At 46.4% G+C, this 18123-nt stretch overlaps 1 protein-coding gene and 1 pseudogene across 2 annotated transcripts in view; both read left to right on the forward strand.

Moving 5' to 3' along the window:
* KIF16B (kinesin family member 16B) overlaps positions 1-18123 on the forward strand; it is a 289681-nt gene that overhangs the window by 42703 nt on the left and 228855 nt on the right. For both annotated transcript variants that reach the window (XM_040248276.1, XM_040248274.1), the window contains exons 4-6: positions 7929-8045; positions 9995-10092; positions 10789-10898. In XM_040248276.1, coding sequence (XP_040104210.1) covers positions 7929-8045; positions 9995-10092; positions 10789-10898 — 325 coding nt within the window. The remainder of the gene's footprint in view (positions 1-7928; positions 8046-9994; positions 10093-10788; positions 10899-18123) is intronic.
* Positions 11940-17102, forward strand: LOC120869416 (annotated as a pseudogene).

An 18123-nucleotide genomic window follows, 5' to 3' on the forward strand; every position in this document is an offset into this window, starting at 1 on the left:
GGAAAGCATTTTCGCCTCCTGCTGGTTGTGAAAGCATTTTCCCTGCAAAAAAGTCATTGGGATGCTCAAAGAAGTGGTAGTAAGTTGGTGAGAAGTCAGGTGAATGTGGCGGATGAGGCAGAGCTTTGTAGCCTAATTGTTTACCTTTTGAAGTGTTGGTCATGTGACATGTGGTCAGGCATTGCCCTGGAAAAGAATTGGGCCTGTTCTGTTGCCCAGTGTTGAATGCAGGTGTGGCAGTTTTCAGTTCATCTCATCTATTTGCTGAGCATACTTCTCAGTTGTAATGGTTTTGCTGGGATTCAGAAAGCTGTAGTGGATCCGATCGGCAGCAGACCACTGAACAGTGATCATGGCCTTTTTTTGGTATGAGTTTGGCTTTGGGAAGTACTTCGGAGCTTCATGGTCCCACCACTGAGCTGGTTGTTGTATAAAATCCGCTTTTCGTTGCACATCCCAGTCTAATTGAGAAATAGTTCATTGTTGTTGCATAGAATAAGAGAAGACGATACTTCAGAACAACGATTTTTTTTTAGATTTGTGGTCAGCTCACGAGGCACCCGCTTACTGAGCTTCTTCACCTTCCTAAGTTTCTTCAGATGCTGAACGACCGAAGAATGGCTGACGTTGAGTTCTTTGGCAACTTCTCGTGTAGTTGTAAGAGGATCAGCTTTGATGCTGGCTCTCAGTTGTCACTGCCAACTTCCAGTGGCTGGCCACTGCACTTCTCATCTTGCAGGCACTCCTCTGCAGAACTTCTTGAACCACCACCGCACTGTCCATTAGCAGTTCCTGGGCCAAATGTGTTACTCATGTTGTGAGTTGTCTCTGCTCCTTTCGACCCATTTTGAACTTGAGTAAGGAAATCACTCGGATTTGCTTTTTCTCTAACATCATTTCCATAGTCTAAAATAAATATAAAATATACAGCAAGTAATAAATCATTAGCAAAAACATAAAGTGAGAAATGTGCATTAAAATGATGTATAACATAACCGCATTTATTTAAGAATGTATTCCAGCCAACCTGGCTGCCCTACCCACGTGGCAGAATCTTGAAATGGTATCATCACTTAGTTTCTTGTCAGCTGGCATGTCCACGTGCTGGAATCTCAGCATTGCCTGAGGAAGTGTTAGAAATGCAGAATTTCAGGGACTGTTCCTGCTGAACCAAACTGCATTTTTAGAAGAGCCCCAGATGACATGCATACTCCTTAACCTGAGAAACGTAGTTGGTTTAGAAATGTTTCGTGGAGATGGCTTTCTGAGGTGATGTAAGTGTTGGGTTAGAGTTATGATGGGCTGTGAACTTGGAGAAGTTCTTCTAAGGAAGGGCCTGGAGGGGCTGTATCTGGAAGATGTCGATTCACCATCAGGGAAACATAGACAGGGCAACGGCAGAAGGAGCGGGGCCTGTGAGCGGAGGGGAGGTGCCTGGCACGAGGGAGGCGCAGGGAGAGGAAGGGGGGACTGGTGTTGCCGGCACGTGCCCCGGAGTCAGAAACGCTGCTGGGTGCTCATGGCCGCTGGCTGTTTAAGCCCCTCAGGAACCAGACGAGGTCAATGGTAGCTCCAATTTTCTTGTTAGAGAAACTCAGGTTAAATAACTCAGTGTATTAGATCAAGTCCGTAGATCTAATCCACTGAATTGAAAGAAAGTGAAGTCGCTCAGTCGTGTCCAACTCTTTGCAACCCCATGGACTGTAACCTACCAGGCTCCTCTGTCCATGGGATTCTCCAGGCAAGAATACTGGAGTGGGTTGCCATTTCCTTCTCCGGGGGATCTTCCCAACGCAGGGATCGAACCCGGGTCGCCCGTGCTGCGGGCAGACACTTTACCGTCTAAGCCGTGAGGGAGGCCAGACTGGGCAGCGTAGAAATCCTAGGGCTGCTGTGTAGGATGGAGGAGATGCCACTGGAAGGCCTTAAGGGAAGGGAGAAAGGGCTGGTGTGTGCTCAGTGGCAGGGGGACAGGGCTGCCCAGTGGAGTGAGTAAATGGGCCAGCGAGGGAATGAAGATAACTCTGATCCTGAGATTAGTGGACTTACCAACGTTGGTAGCTAGGAGTCTGGAGAAGAACAGAACGTTACAGCTAGTGGAATCCAGACTTGGGCTTTCGTGTAGGGATGGGGATGAGGTGACTGGTGTGAGGAAAGCTGGTTCCTTCCCCCTCCTTGGAGCGTCTTCACCAGAGGATGAGGGAAGTACCACAAAGGCTTCTCTCCTGACTTGCACGGCTAGTGGCTGGCTTTCCCTGCCTGGAACCTGGGTTTGAGGCCCCTAGGGACAGGGGCTGTGCTGAGGGAAAGCCCAGGCATGGGAGTGGCAGCGTGGACAGCAGGGCCTGGCTCCCTGGAGGTGCTCAGCATGCGTTTGCTAACCGAGAAGCCTCGTCTGTGGTTGGTGGTCCATTTATGGGAACAGGTGACAGTTCCTGGATTCAAGGAGAGTTAAGGTCAGGGAAGCTGTAACAGGAGGCAAAAATACCTGCCCAGAGTTAAAAATAGTGAGACTATGAAGAGTTCTCAACTCAGGAGCACACTTCACAGCTTCCGGTCTGAGCTTCAGATGTTTGGATTCCTTGACTGTGAACAGTCTCAGATTATTTATACTCACTTCAAAACTGATAAAACCTTTGAGATATGTAAGTGAATGCTGCTTTCTGGTAGAACCACATGTGAATAGAACCAGCAGAGATACAGGGAAATACCTATTTTTTGCATTTTTTGCCCCCAGTTTTACTGAGAAGTAATTGACATACATTGCCACGTAAGTTTAAGGTATACAGCATGGTGGTTTGCTTTATATATCTTGTGAAATGATGACCGCAGTAGGTTCAGCTGACATCCGTCTTCTCATACAGATACAAGGAAAAGAAAAAGAAAAGAATCCTCCTTGTGATGACAACTCTTAAGATCTACTCTCTTAACAACTTTACTGTATACTGTGCGGCAGTGTTAACTGTAGTCATCACTGTTTTATTTTTCATCCTTAATTTATTTCTGTAATAACTGCAGGGTTGTACCTCTTGTCCAACTTCTTCCAGTTCTCTGTCTCCCTACTTCCCACCTTTGTAACCACAAATCTCATCTCTTTTTCTATAATTTTGGCATTTGGGGGAAAACACCCATTTTCTACTCTGTTCAAAAGGCAGTCTCCCTCACCTCTGACTTTATTAGCTGGTGTTGTGTGGGCTCATGTTTTCACGCCGGCAGATCCTGCCCAGTAGCTGAACTGACAGGTTACACACCTGCTGTAAACAGGGGGAAGATCACTAGCTTAGCATGCGTGAGGTCACCCTTTGTCTTTTTCTTCTCTTTAAAAATGATTAAAATGTAAAGGCACCTTGAGACAGTATATCATGCCTGTTACTGTAGTATAAGTCAGGTTTTCCATAATGTGAAACAAATTCCAAGTAAGATGATGGTTAATATTTCTTCCTTCCAAATTAATTTTAAATTTAGAAAAAAATAATCAGTGAGCAGTTAAAAGTCCATATTCATCTTGATTAAAGACCATTTAAGTAAGGTCTGATTTTCTTAATGGTTCTTCCAGCTCCAAAGGGAGGCTTTGCTCTCACGCTTGCCTGTTTCTTGATTCGACCCCAGAGAAACTTGAGACCTAAAATCTCCCCCTTGACAGCTGGACGCACAGTCTTTTGTTTGCAAGGGGCCCCACTGTGGGCAGTTAACCTCCAGTGAGGCCCCACAGTGCCTCCCTTTGCTCTGGAATCAGCTTTACAGCCTCTCAGACAAGCGTGGAGGGTCTCCAGGTCCCTGGCCAGGAGGGCAGCCCATCAGCCCCTCCAGCGGCCCCTCCTTCCCCACCTCAGTTGGTGGGAGCTGCCATGAGGAGCCTGTTTCCCTGACGGGGGCCCCGAGGTGTGGGCACCGTCCCGCTAATTCTCTGGGTCCCCAGCCGACTTGAAGCTGAGACAGAGCCAGGCCTGCATCTCAGCCCCTTGGGGCCTGCGTTTCTCTGTGCCAGTTGTAGGGTCCTGTCCACCAGCCCCTGCCCTACCCCCAGGCCCCCTGAGTCAGGTGGAATGCCAGCTGAAGATTTCTAGAGAATAAACGAAGAGTAAAGTGGTGGGTCTCTGGGGCCCTGGCCAGGAGGGCAGCCCATCAGCCCATCCAGTGGCCCCTCCTTCCCCACCTCAGTTGCTCGACAAGTCCTTGGTGGGAGCTGCCATGGGGAGCCTGTTTCAAGAAAATTAGAGATACCAAGGGAACATTTCATGCAAAGATGGGCTTGATAAAGGACAGAAATGGTATGGACCTAACAGAAGCAGAAGATATTAAGAAGAGGTGGCAAGAATACACAGAAGAACTGTACAAAAAAGATCTTCACGACTAAGACAATGGTATGATCACTCACCTGGAGCCAGACATCCTGGAATGTGAAGTCAAGTGGACCTTAGAAAGGATCACTACGAACAAAGCTAGTGGAGGTCGTGGAATTCCAGTTGAGCTATTTCCAGTCCTAAAAGATGATTCTGTGAAAGTGCTGCACTCACTATGCCAGCAAATTTGGAAAACTCAGCAGTGGCCACAGGACTGGAAAAGGTCAGTTTTCATTCCAATCCCAAAGAAAGGCAATGCCAAAGAATGCTCAAACTACCTCACAGTTGCACTCATCTCACATGCTAGTAAAGTAATACTCAAAATTCTCCAAGCCAGGCTTCAGCAATACGTGAACCATGAACTCCCTGATGTTCAAGCTGGTTTTAGAAAAGGCAGAAGAACCAGAGATCAAATTGCCAACATCCGCTGGATCATGGAAAAAGCAAGAGAATTCCAGAAAAAATTCTCTTTCTGCTTTATTGACTATGCCAAAGCCTTTGACTGTGTGGATCACAATAAACTGTGGAAAATTCTGAAAGAGATGGAAATACCAGACCACCTGACCTGCCTCCTGAGATATCTGTTTGCAGGTCAGGAAGCAACAGTTAGAACTGGACGTGGAACAACTGACTGGTTTCAAATAGGAAAAAGAGTATATCAAGGCTGTATATTGTCACCCTGCTTATTTAACTTCTATGCAGAGTACATCATGAGAAACGCTGGACTGGAAGAAGTACAAGCTGGAATCAAGATTGCTGGGAGAAATATCAATAACCTCAGATATGCAGATGACACCACCCTTATGGCAGAAAGTGAAGAGGAACTCAAAAGCCTCTTGATGAAAGTGAAAGTGGAGAGTGAAAAAGTTGGCTTCAAGCTCAACATTCAGAAAACGAAGACCATGGCATCTGGTCCCATCACTTCATGGGAAATAGATGGGGAAACAGTGGAAACAGTGTCAGACTTTTTTTTTTTTTTGGCTCCAAAATCACTGCAGGTGGTGACTGCAGCCATGAAATTAAAAGACGCTTACTCCTTGGAAGGAAAGTTATGACCAACCTAGATAGCATATTCAAAAGCAGAGACATCACTTTGCCGACTAAGGTCCGTCTAGTCAAGGCTATGGTTTTTCCAGTGGTCATGTATGGATGTAAGAGTTGGACTGTGAAGAAGGCTGAGTGCCGAAGGATTGATGCTTTTGAACTGTGGTGTTGGAGAAGACTCTTGAGAGTCCCTTGGACTGCAAGGAGATCCAACCAGTCCATTCTGAAGGAGATCAGCCCTGGGATTTCTTTGGAAGGAATGATGCTAAAGCTGAAACTCCAGTACTTTGGCCACCTCATGCAAAGAGTTGACTCATTGGAAAAGATTCTGATGCTGGGAGGGATTGGTGGCAGGAGGAGAAGGGGACAACAGAGGATGAGATGGTTGGATGGCATCACCGACTCAATGGACGTGAGTCTGAGTGAACTCCGGGAGATGGTGATGGACAGGGAGGCCTGGCGTGCTGCGATTCATGGGGTCGCAAAGAGTCGGACACTACTGAGCAGCTGAACTGAACTGAAAGTGGCGGGTGTGGATTTTAACCCAAGGGAAGAATTCCATCTTGAAAACTTTGGGGTTTGTTTTTTATTACTGTTATTATTTTGGCCACACCCTGCGGCATGTGGTATCTGAGTTCCCTGCCCAGGAATGGAACCCAGGCCCCCTTCAGGGGAAGCGTGGAGTCTTAGCCACTGGAGCACCAGGGAAGTCCCTGGGGTTTGGTTTAAATATGGTATTTTCCTTGACTTTGTTTTAGCCCAGACAGAAGTATGAGAGATCGTTCCTGTACTCTTTGGGAAGCTGTTGGAAGGCTGTGCTTCCTCTCCACTGCACCCTGTGAAGTGTCAAAGATGATGATCTGTCGTTTGTTTTTTTTTGTCTGATCAGGAAGAGTTAAATAAATATTTACGATTTTCTTCCTATTCTGTATATGGTGGTGAAAACCAGCCTCTCAGATGGTTAGTCTGGAGCCCAGAGTCCCTGTGGGATTCCTGGTTTTGCTTCTTCACGGAGGTGTGTGTGTGGATGTGTGTGGAGGGGGTGAGGGGAGGCCTCCCGCGTGGGCTGGGGCCTCCAGGCCGATGCTGAGCGGCGTGCGGCCCGGGGCTGGGCAGGTGCCGGTGGATCCCAGCCCCACCGCCTCGCCTCTCCCCCCAGACAGCGGGCCTGGTGGCCTGCTTGCCCCAAGGATGGGTCACGAATACAGCTGAAGGTGGAGTTAGTCATCCGACTGTGAGAAAAAGATGAGCAAATGCCAGCTCCTAAAGCGGACGTGGATGAAACTTAAGTCAGAGTGAAGGAGGCTAACGAGAGGTCCTCCGTGGAGCCGGCTTGGTCGAAGGCGTAGGCTGGACACCTCTGACGGAGGAGACGAAGCCTGAACACAGGGCGGGACGCTGGGGCCGGAGGCGTCCTGGCTGACAGCCCGTGTTGGTAGCGGGTCGCTTACCTGGGGAGTGGGGAGCAGGCGGCCGGTGGTCATCAGGCCGTCTGGGGTGGGGTCTGCCCGGAGGACCCAGATCCCCACGGGGAGGCTGTGGTCCACTCTCCGGAGGGGCTGATGCCGATCCTGCCCCGGCCTGTGTGCATCCCACACCTCTTCCTGCTCTGAGAACCTGATCGCAGCCCCGCTCTCTGCTCTCTCTCCAGCTGCTGATGTGGCTTGGTTTTGAAGGAGGGGAACGGTTCTTTGTGCCCTTGGTGTCCTGGTCCGAGAGGCCAGGAGGCAACCCGGAAGGCAGGTGGGGGTTAGAAAGCTTTGGCTGGTCCCCTCCCTCGCTGGGGTAAGTAGGATGACCAGGCATCTCGATTTGCTTCATTCCCATTGATCATGTAGGTCAAACATTTGTCCTTCAGTCCCTTCCACTCCCCAGAGCGGCCCACTGCAGTTGTGGGGTGCAGTGGACACGGACTCAGGACTGTGGGCACCGTCCCAGGCCCCACAAAGCTCATCTTCCTGGGAAAATATCCAAAGAGGGAAAATTGCTTGGACTCTGACTCGATGGAGCCCATTATCCCAGCCTCACCTGCCTCCACCTGTCACTCAGCTCGTGAGAGCCTCTGGACACTGACTGATGAGTAGCTGTATCCTTAAAACGATGGCGTTGATTTGGCATGGTTTGAGCCATAACTTCCTGCTATGACTTTCAGGTTTTGAATATATAGTTTCTGGAAGCTCTGGTATAGAATGAATCACTTTATAAGTTTATTTACTTCTGAGATGGTAAATCATCATGCTTTAAAATCGTCTCTGCTTCTGTACATGATTGTCACTTTGCCTTGTTTGCCTTTTTATATTTTAGGCATCTTTTGTTAACTTAAGTGAGAAAAAGGATGAGATTGCTTTTTGCTTTGTTAAGAAGTTTCTTTCTGATTAAAAACTGGAGTACACATATTCTGTTGTTAACAGCTCTTCAGTGATTTCTTTACATGGTATAATCCTATGAAAGTAGTATTCAAGAATACTGTCAGCACTGAAGGGGCTTCTGTTAAAATCCATGGTAATTATATCTTTTTGTTTCTTTGTTTTTTGCTTCCAGGTTTTCAAAACCCTTGGCACAGATGTCGTGAAGTCTGCATTCGAAGGTTATAATGCTTGTGTCTTTGCCTATGGGCAGACTGGATCAGGAAAGTCATACACTATGATGGGAGACTCTGTACGTTGCTTACACTGTGTGGGAAGCAAATTTCTCATTTTCTCTTTGGACTGAGAGTGTCCCTTTTGTCTACGTGGTTGGTACTAAATGTGCTTTTTGTGTTTTCATCATTCTTTAATAGTAAGATAAAACTCAGTAATAAGTGGGATGAAATTTCCTTTGAGAGATTTTAGAATTAGAAATAGTTTTAAGTTTATAAGCATGAATAATGGATGGGAGTCTCAGTTCATTTTCCGTTTTTAAAGGCTTTATAATCTTATCAAAAATGTGTGCTGGGCCCTCAAGTAATTTATTCTTCTTTTCTGCCAACCCAACAGTTTGAATAAAATTATTGAACTCTTCTTTTTAAAATTATTCAAAACATTTTTGCCCAAGAAAAATGTAAAAAAAGAATCTCCTTGGTGGAAGGGTACTGCATAAATCCAGTGAATACATGAAAAGTGTTAGAATTACATGGGTTATATGGAGTCTACACAGTTATAAACATAGTGTGTAGAATTTAGTAGTCATGCTATATAAATTAAGGATGTTAAAATTATACTTGCCCCAAAATAGACGGCAGAGGAGAAGCTGGGAGTGATTGTAGGACCTTATCCCGTTCTGTGTTTTCTTCAGACCTGGACGGTGCTAGTGTGTTTTACTTTTCTTATGTCATGGTTTGGAAAACTGTTCACTGACTCTGAGAGTCGAGGACCTAGCAGAGCTTGGTTGGGCTTCCTGCTGGCAGGCTCAGAGGTGGCCCAAATGCTGCAGGTTCGGTGGTTCGTGGGAGAAGGAATGCATTAAAGGAGTACAGGTCTTTCTGGCTGAAAGCCTTTCAGCCCGTGCGTCCTGGCTCCTTAAACCCAGGCGTCTTCTTTGCAGTGGAAGTAAACGCAGTCCTGCGAATCCTCAGTCCCGAGAAGTAGGGACAAAGAAGAGCCAGTGACTTCAAGGGTTTCACACTTCCTTTCTCCGTTACTCCACCCTTCCTTCTTTCCTGCTGTGCTTTGGGAAAAAAGCCTTCTCTAAAAATGAAATTTACGGGACTTCCCCAGTGGTCCAGCGGTTAAGACTCTGAGCTTCCACTGTAGTGGGCATGGGTGTGATGCCTGGTCAGGGAACTAAGACACCATATGCCGTGTGTGGCCAAAGCATAGAAAAAAAAATTTTTGTTTTTTTTGCTTGTTGATTTCCTCTTAGCTAGTTTATATAAGTTCAGCATTTATAAAGCACTCACAAGTTACAGCTGTTTTTCTCTGACCTTACAATTGAGTACCATTTGAGTATTCTTTTTTTGTTTGATTTTTTAAAGTAAGAACAAAAAATGTGGTGAAAGGGCCAATTTTTCTTTTACAAGAATTGGTACTGATTTAATAGTGTAAAGGAAAAAAAGTTCTCCTAAACCTTGTGATGATATATATAAATATAAATAAATAAATATATATCTTTTTTGGGGGTAATGTGATGTATTGAAACCTTTCTGTTGAGGGAGGCCAGGGTAGGAATTAGTGCATCACAGTCTGTATGTTTCAATGTGGTCATCAGCTCCTTTGTAGGACAAATAGCTTCTTTAAGGACTTCCTAAGGTTTCTGCCCAGGGTGTATTTCAGCTTTTTTTGTCCTTTGACCAGATCAAAATTTTTAACATTTGTTTTACAGCAGTAGACTCTCTGGTTTGGTATATAAGATATATACAAATATAAGATACATACATCTTATATTTGCAAGCCACAATTTAGCTGATTGACAGCTGACAACTGTCTATCACTATGGCCCCAGCATGTAGAAATTAGAAGGCTCAATCCTCTTATCTCAGAGGATACGAAGCAGCCCTGGAAGGGGTGAGTGGTCCCTGGGGTGGGCCTGTAGGCCCCCGGAGTCTCAGTCCACCCCAGCCCATTGCAGATGCAATCATAAGGTGCTTTTATTTCAAGTTACAACTGAGGCACCCCTCTTTCCCACTGCAGGGTGATTCTGGCTTAATACCCCGGATCTGCGAAGGGCTCTTCAGTCAGATAAATGAAACCACCAGATGGGATGAGGCGTCTTTTCGAACTGAAGTCAGGTAGGGCTTGTGGCCTGAGGGAGTGTGTGTGAGCTTGATTCAAGGCATGAGGAATGGACCTTTGCATCCCTGAGAGGAGAGTCTGCCTTTCCCCATCTGGTGCTGTGCTGGTTGGAAGTCAAGCTCAAAGCACCAATGTGTTCAGTGACCTCCTTGGGTACCATGTGGATGAGGGCTTTGGAGGTTAGTGGAGGTAACCCAGCCTGGTCTGAAATTAATGTACGATGCTCATCTCAAATGCAGTGAGCTTCTGACCTTTCAGTGTGTACCCACTTGCCTTATTCTTTTATTTGAATAGGGTTTGTGTTATTCTTTATGTTGGTTGGATCACTATCATTCTGAGCTTTAAATAAACCTGGGTGGTTGAGGTGTTCCCCGCCCCGCCCCACACCGAACTTAAACCTGTGTGGAGAGGCAGTTTGGTCAGTGGTTTGGGGGCAGATATGGCAATCAGGGTATTCTGGCTGCCTGAGCTCTTGGAGGCTGTGAGGCCTCGGACAGGCTGTTTAAATCACCCCAAGTCTCTACTGCTTAGTGTATAAGACGAGGAAGATACCTTTGAGCTATTGTAGGGATTAAAGGAAATAATTCCCGTACCTGATACATAGTTACCTCCCATAAATGTATGCTGCTGCTGTTGTTGTTGTTAGTGCTTGAAGTAATTTTACTGAATTCAACTCTGTTTGACCTTTTTAGCTACTTAGAAATTTATAATGAACATGTGAGAGATCTACTTAGGCGGAAGTCATCCAAAACCTTCAATCTGAGAGTCCGTGAGCATCCAAAAGAGGGGCCTTATGTGGAAGGTAAGAGTGAATGTTTTCACAGCTCTGTTTTTGGGAATTGTTATTAAGAATAATAGTTTCACAGGAAAAAAAAATGAAGGATAATGGTGACATTTAAAAAATTTAATTTTGGAGTTTAATTGTAGTAAAAATTACACGTGCTGCCACTGAACGCTGGGGCTTCCCAGGTGGTGCTAGTGGTAAAGAAACTCCCTGCCAATGCAGGAGACATAAGAGATGCAGGGTTTGATCGCTGGGTTGGGAAGATTCCTTGGAGGAAGGCACGGCAACCCACTCCAGTATTCTTGCCTGGAGAATTCCATGGACAGAGGAGCCTGGTGGGCTACCATCTATAGAGTCTGTAGAGTCCGACTGTATAGTCTATAGAGTCCGACACAACTGAAGCAACTTAACATGCCACTGTGCTCTATTCATTTAATGTGCTTCTACTTTACTGGCCATTTGCTGATTTTGCGGGGCTTGCCAGTAGATCGAGTCTGTCTTTAAGAACTCCCGAAACTTATTTTCCAAAGTTCTCAGGCAAGATAAGCAACTATATAGCCTCTTTAAGTGGCGTTGCATTTCAGGGGTGTGTTTTTACTCATCTTAACAGTAACACGACTGTAGGGTGATTCTGAGACCTCTCACCTTCGGAAGAGTGTTTGAAGTTCCCGTGCTGTGTTCTCGGCCTTTGTGTTGGGATATATTCGTCGGGTCACAGTCCATTGGGAGGACTGTCCCAAGGAGTGATGGGTAAAGGACTGGCTCCTGCAAACTATTTTAAAAACAGGCTGGATGGAAGGCTGTCCTTAGAATAGTCAGCTCTGCCCGCTCCTCTGTGTGTGGCAGCTGAGGTGAGGCCGGAGACTAGGAATCGCACACAGACAGGCTCTCCTGTTGTGGTGGTGTCCTTCCTGTGTGTTTCGTTGGAGGCAAGGCTGAGAACTGGTCATGGATTCAAAGATGTTTCTACTTCTGTTGTCTTTTTCACCTGGAAAACCAGGTATACTAACAGCACCCCATCTGCATTTTAGTAAATTTTCGATTGAACTTTTGTGTTTCATGCCCACAGCAAGGTGAGTAACTATGTATTTGTTCCATGGAGTGTGGGATAAATACTATCATTAACAGTTTTTAGCCTAACTGCCTTTTCCCTTTAACTGTCTTATCAAATGTTAAGACATACTATAGAGCTGGGTTTGTGGAGAGACAGGTTAATCAAGCAGGGTAAAAATCCAGAATCTACTGTCAATACTTAATGGGGATTTAGTTTCTAGTAAATCTGCTATTCAAACACTGGGGGAATATGGGTTATTAAGTTGTCTGGGAGAAAAAAAAAAAAAGAAAATTGGTACCAGAGCTCACTTTTTATACTAAAGTAAATGGCAGATGGAGCAAAGATTTAAATGTAAAAAGTGACATAATGATTGCAAGAAACCCTGGATAATTTTTTTCTGGAAATTTAGAGAAGGGAGGGCTTTAAAAATTTTTTACTTAAAATCCAGAAGCCATGAAATAAAAGTGTTAAATTTGAAATGCTGAAACAAAACAAAAAATGAACTTTATACTTGGTAGAAACACCATAGGCGAAGTGAAGAAGCAACTTACAAGGCAGAGAGGATATTTTCAATTCAAGTTTCAGACAAAGGACTTGTTTTCCTAATATATAAGGAGCTCCTGTAAATTACGGACAGCTCCACTACCAAGGAGAAAAATGAACAAAGGATGTGACTAGGTTGTCCACAGAAATATTGATGATTTTTAATCAGTATTTAAAAAATTAATTTACAATGTGTTAATTTCTGCTATACAGCAGTGATTCAGTTATACATTTATACGTATGTGTGTGTGTGTATATATATATGGAGATATATGTATATATATATACACACACATTTTAAAAATACTCTTTTCCATTATGGTTGATAATAGGATATTGAATATAGTCCTTTGTGCTATACAGTAGGACCTTGTTGTTTATCCCTTGTATATATAATAGCTTACATCTGCTGACCTCAGCCTCCAACTCCATTCCTCCCACAACCCCCTCACCCTTGGCAACCACCAGTCCTTGGTCCATGTCTATGATTCTGTTTCTATTTAATAGATAGGTTCATTTGCGCCATATTTTAGATTCCACATGGGAGTGATATCATATGGTGTTTGTCTTTTTCTTTCTGACTTAATTCACTTAGCATGATAGTCTCTAGTTGGACCCATGTTGCTGCACGCGGCACTAATCGCTTCTTTTTTAATGATGTGCGTACATACACGTGTGTATATATATTGTATGTATCTCACACCATGATTTACCCCTTCATCTGTTGATGGATGTCGAGGTTGTTTCCATGTCTCAGCTATTGTAAATAGTGCTGCTGTAAGCATAGCGGTGCATGTAATCTTGTCTGGCTGTACGCCTAGGGATGGAATTGCTGGATCATACGTAATTCTACTTACAGTTTTCTGATGAACCTTTTATACTGTTTCCACAGTGGCTGCACCAACTTACATTGCCACCAGCAGTGTAGGAGGGTTCCCTTTTCTCCATATCCTCTCCAGCATTTATCTGTAGATTTTTAAAACGATGGCCACTCTGACCAGGGGTGAGGGAGTACCCTGTAGTTTTGATTTGCATTTATCTAATAATGTTGAGCATTTTTTCATTTGTCTGTTGGCCACCTGGAAATATACGTGATTTTTAAATGAAGGAAAGAAAGAGTGACCTCACTAATAATCAGAGAAAAGCAGAATAAAAATTCTTTGAGATAGCTTCTGTTACCTGTCCCCAGCAGCTATAAGGAACCTGATTGGGACAGTGTTGGGAGACAGGCAGTCTTATGCATTGTTACTGTTGTGTGTAAATTGCCTTCTATGGAGGACAGTTTTGCAATATCCATCAACATTTTGTATATGCTTCAGTCTAGAAATTCCACCTCTTAAGAATTTCAGTTCAGTTCAGTCCCTTAGTTGTGTCCGACTCTTTGCGACCCCATGGACTGCAGCACACCAGGCCTCCCTGTCCATCACCAACTCCCAGAGTCTACCCAAACTCATGTCCATTGAGTCGGTGATGCCATCCAACCATCTCATCCTCTGTCATCCCCTTCTCCTGCCTTCAGTCTTTCCCAACATCAGGGTCTTTTCAAATGAGTCAGCTCTTCGCATCAGGTGGCCAAAATACTTTGAGTTTCAGCTTTAACATCAGTCCTTCCAAAGAACACCCAGGACTGATTTCCCTTAGGATGGACTGGTTGGATCTCTTTGCAGTCCCTGGGACTCTCAAGAGTCTTCTCCAACACCACAGTTCAAAAGCATCAATTCTTTTGCACTCAGCCCTCTTTATAGCCCAACTCTCACATCCATAAGTGACCACTGGAAAAAATGGAGCCTTGACTAGATAGTATTCTGGGGCAATTCCCTGGCCTGAGAGAGAGAGTGCAGCTGTGGGCGCGTGGTGGGCAGAGGCGGTGGCGGGCCAAGTGCCCTTTCCCGCCCCTCCGGCCCCCCTGATACCCGCTCGCCCACGTCCACGTGCCCTGCGCAGCCCCCTTGACCCCACGCCTTGCACCGCTGCTCGGTCCTCGGACCCGCGCCCCCGCGGCCAGCCTCACCTGGCCGCGCCGGCCACGCGCCACCCGGCCACAGCCTCCGCACCCACAGTGACCAGCAGTGGTGGAGGACGCTGCTGAGTCGCAGAGAGTGCAGCCTGGTCACCGGCCCTGCTTAACGCGCTTTGCTGATTGTCCATTTTTACGAGTTTACAACTTTTCTAAGAACTTTTGTTTACAAAGCAACTTTTATTTTAAAGGCATCTCCCTTTTGTATTTAATCCAAAGTAGAAGGATGTCGGGCAATTTGCAGTTTGGTTTTGGGTTCGTTTCTAAATTTTTTTCCTCTTCGTTGACTTTGGGGTTCGGATACTCCTACAGCTTCGGACTCCCGAGGACCTTTTGGGCCCCCACGTTAATGAGCCACCTGGCGCGTCTGATGTGGCCGCCAGCGAAGCGCCGCTCGAGTCCCTCCCCACTGCTCGCGTCCCTCCCCACGTTCGACCGGCGGGAAGGACGAAGTGCCCCGAATGACTGCTGGGAGAAGGGGCTCCCCCACATGAAGCAGCTTCCCCGGTGCTTCCCTGCTGCACCTATGACCCTGGTGGCGGCGACTGCGGCCACCGACCTGGAGAGTGGTGGAGTTTGCAGCCTCAGCCCGGCCCTCTTGCTCTGGAGGGAGGCGGGGGAGTTCAGTGATCTCCTGGACCTGGACCTGGACCTGGACCTGGACCTTGTCCTCTCCAGCTTGCTCTCGCATCAGGAGCCCGTGGCCGCCATGGCGTCACAGTAAACATCAGCCTCGTCCTCGCTCTCCCCATGGAACAGCGGCCCCGCCAGCGCGCGCTCCACCTGCAGCCTCAGCGATCTCTCCGGGCTGGGGGGCGACCTGGGCGCAGCCGCCTCTGCAGCCGGGAGTCTGCACCCGTTCCAACGGCTCCCTTCAACCCGGCAACATCAGTGATGTGAGCCCCTCTGGCGGCTTCGTGGCCAAGCTTCTGCGGCCCGAATTGGACCTGGTGTGCATTCCGCCGCAGCCGCCACGTGGTGGACTGACGCGCACATTCGCCTGAGTGCCCCGGCAGCGAGTACAGCGGCCCTTGGTTATCAGCGTTCGCACAGGCAGCCCGGATAGCAGCCACTCGGTGCTGGTGGGCCCTACAGTGGTGGGCTACTGCGCGTGTGCCCGAAGATCAAGCGGGAGGCTGTCTCCTCGTGCACCGTCGGTCGGCCCCTCTAGGCCCGCTTGGGCACTGGACCTCCTCTCAGCAGTGGCCACCGGCTGCCTGCGCACGACTTTCCCCTGGGGCGGCAGCTCCCTGGCAGGGCTACCCCGACCCTGGGTGCCGAGGAACTGCTGAGCAGCCCAGACTGTCATCCGCCCTGCCGCTCCCCCTGGGCTTCCATCCTCACCTGGGGCCCCAACCACCCTCCCTTCCTGCCCAACCAGATGTAGACACAGGCCCCACCGGGCCATGCAGCCGGTTCCTGCATGCCAGAGGAGCCCAAGCCAAAGAGGAGGAGAAGGTCATGGCCCCGGAGAAGGACGGCCTCTCACACTTGTGATTATGCAGGCTGCGGCTAAACCTGCACGGAGAGTTCTCATCTCAAGGCACACCTGCGAACCCCACACAGGTGCGAAACCTTACCACTGTGACTGGGATGGCCGGGGGTGGAAGTTTGTCCCCTCAGATGAACTGACCAGGCACTCTGGCAGACACACCAGGCAGTGTCAGAAGTGCGACCGGGCCTTCTTGAGGTTGGACCACCTCACCTTACACGTGAAGAGGCACCTTTAAATCCCCAAACAGTGGATGTGACCCACACTGCCAGAGAGAATTCAGCGTTTTTTACCTTTCACACTGTCTTCCTTGTGAGGGGAGGAACCCAGCCAGAAAGCACTACAATCATTGTCAAGTTCCCAAGGAGTAATGTAAAATCAGGAGACACAGGAAGCCGAGAGACAAACTCAAAAAACAAAAAAAATGGATGGATCTGTGACTGGATCTTCTAGCACTCCAATTCTAAACCCAACTTGAATATATATTTCTGGACTTAAACACGTCAAGGGGGTGACGGGAAGTTGTGGATATCAGGGTATAAATTAGATCTGAAAGTTGGGGGGAGGGAAGACCAGAACCCCTTGAATTGTTTTGATGCAATATAAACATAAAGATCACATTGTATTCTATTTGCCTTCTAAAAGTCATTATGATGATCCTAGAAGAAGAGGAAGAAATCCAGGTACAGAAAGTGGTGTTTAATAGCCTAAATGATGGTTCTCGGTAAGTCTTGGTTCTAAAGGTACCAAATGAGGCCAAAGTTCTCAAACTGCTGCTTGCTTTGACAAGGAAAATCTGTTTTTGTCTTCTGATCTACATTTATGACCTAACTCCAGTAAATACATCTGGTTTACTTTAATCTTTTATATAGTCTGTTATGCATTGTGGTTTCAGATGTGCAATAATTTGTACAATGGTTTATTCCCAAGTATGCCTTAAGCAGAACAAATGTTTTTTTCTATATAGTTCCTTGCCTTAATAAATATGTAATATAAATTTAAGCAAACTTCTATTTTGTATATTTGTAAATTACAAAGTAAAAAAATGAACATTTTGTGGAGTTTGTATTTTGCATACTCAAGGTGAGAACTAAGTTTTAAATAAATGTATAATATCTGAAAAAAAAGAATGTGTTCTGCAGAATTATTCACACATTCATAGAAACCTGTGTACAAGATTATTTGTAGCAGCATTGCTTGTATTGAAAGCAAACTCTCAACAATGTCATCTCAATAGGAGACTATTAAATTGGTTATCGTACATACACACAGTCTAGTGCTAGTACAGTCTAGTGCTCTGCAGCCGTAGAAATGAATGAGGGATCACTTTGATACACAAAATTCTTCAATGTATTTTACATGGAAAAAAGCAAGATGCAAAACAATGTGTATGGTATGCTACCATGTGTAAAAGGGGGAAAAAGATGGTTTAATATTTACGTAATGGCCTGGCCACCTCATGCAAAGAGTTGACTTACTGGAAAAGACCCTGATGCTGGGAGGGATTGGGGGCAGGAGGAGAAGGGGACAACAGAGGATGAGATGGCTGGATGGCATCACTGACTCAATGGACATGAGTTTGAGTGAACTCTGGGAGTTGGTGATGGACAGAGAGGCCTGGCGTGCTGTGATTCATGGGGTCAAAAGGAGTCCGACACGACTGAGCGACTGAACTGTATACATACGGCTTATTTCTAGAAAGTTTTGGAAAAAGTAAGAATGTTGGGTTGCTTGACAGGAAAGTGTGGGGTAGGTTATCAGATGGTGGAGGGGAAAGACCCTTGAACAGTGTACTTTTTGTTGTTTTTGACTATAAAAGCATATGAATGTTTCTCAAAAAGATGAATGAAAAGTTTCTTTAAAAAGGATTTTAAAGAATGTGGTCGTGTTTTGCCTAGAGGTAGTGTTTGCGTTTTCCCTGAGTGTGATTAGGGCTAATGATGTTGACGGCGATATCTCACGGTTATTCTGCATATGTATGCAATATCAAGAGAGGTGACCGAGGCTCAGTGAGGTTAAATGACTTCTTCATAGCCATGTGAGTCCACTGGTCAGCCAGAGAGCTGGGACTGGACCCGAGGCAGTCAGCTCTGAGTCTGCATTAGAAACCACCGCAGGTTTGCACAGGAGCTGGGAC

Source organism: Oryx dammah, unplaced genomic scaffold (assembly GCF_014754425.2).
Source record: "Oryx dammah isolate SB20612 unplaced genomic scaffold, SCBI_Odam_1.1 HiC_scaffold_10, whole genome shotgun sequence".
Taxonomy (NCBI): domain Eukaryota; kingdom Metazoa; phylum Chordata; class Mammalia; order Artiodactyla; family Bovidae; genus Oryx; species Oryx dammah.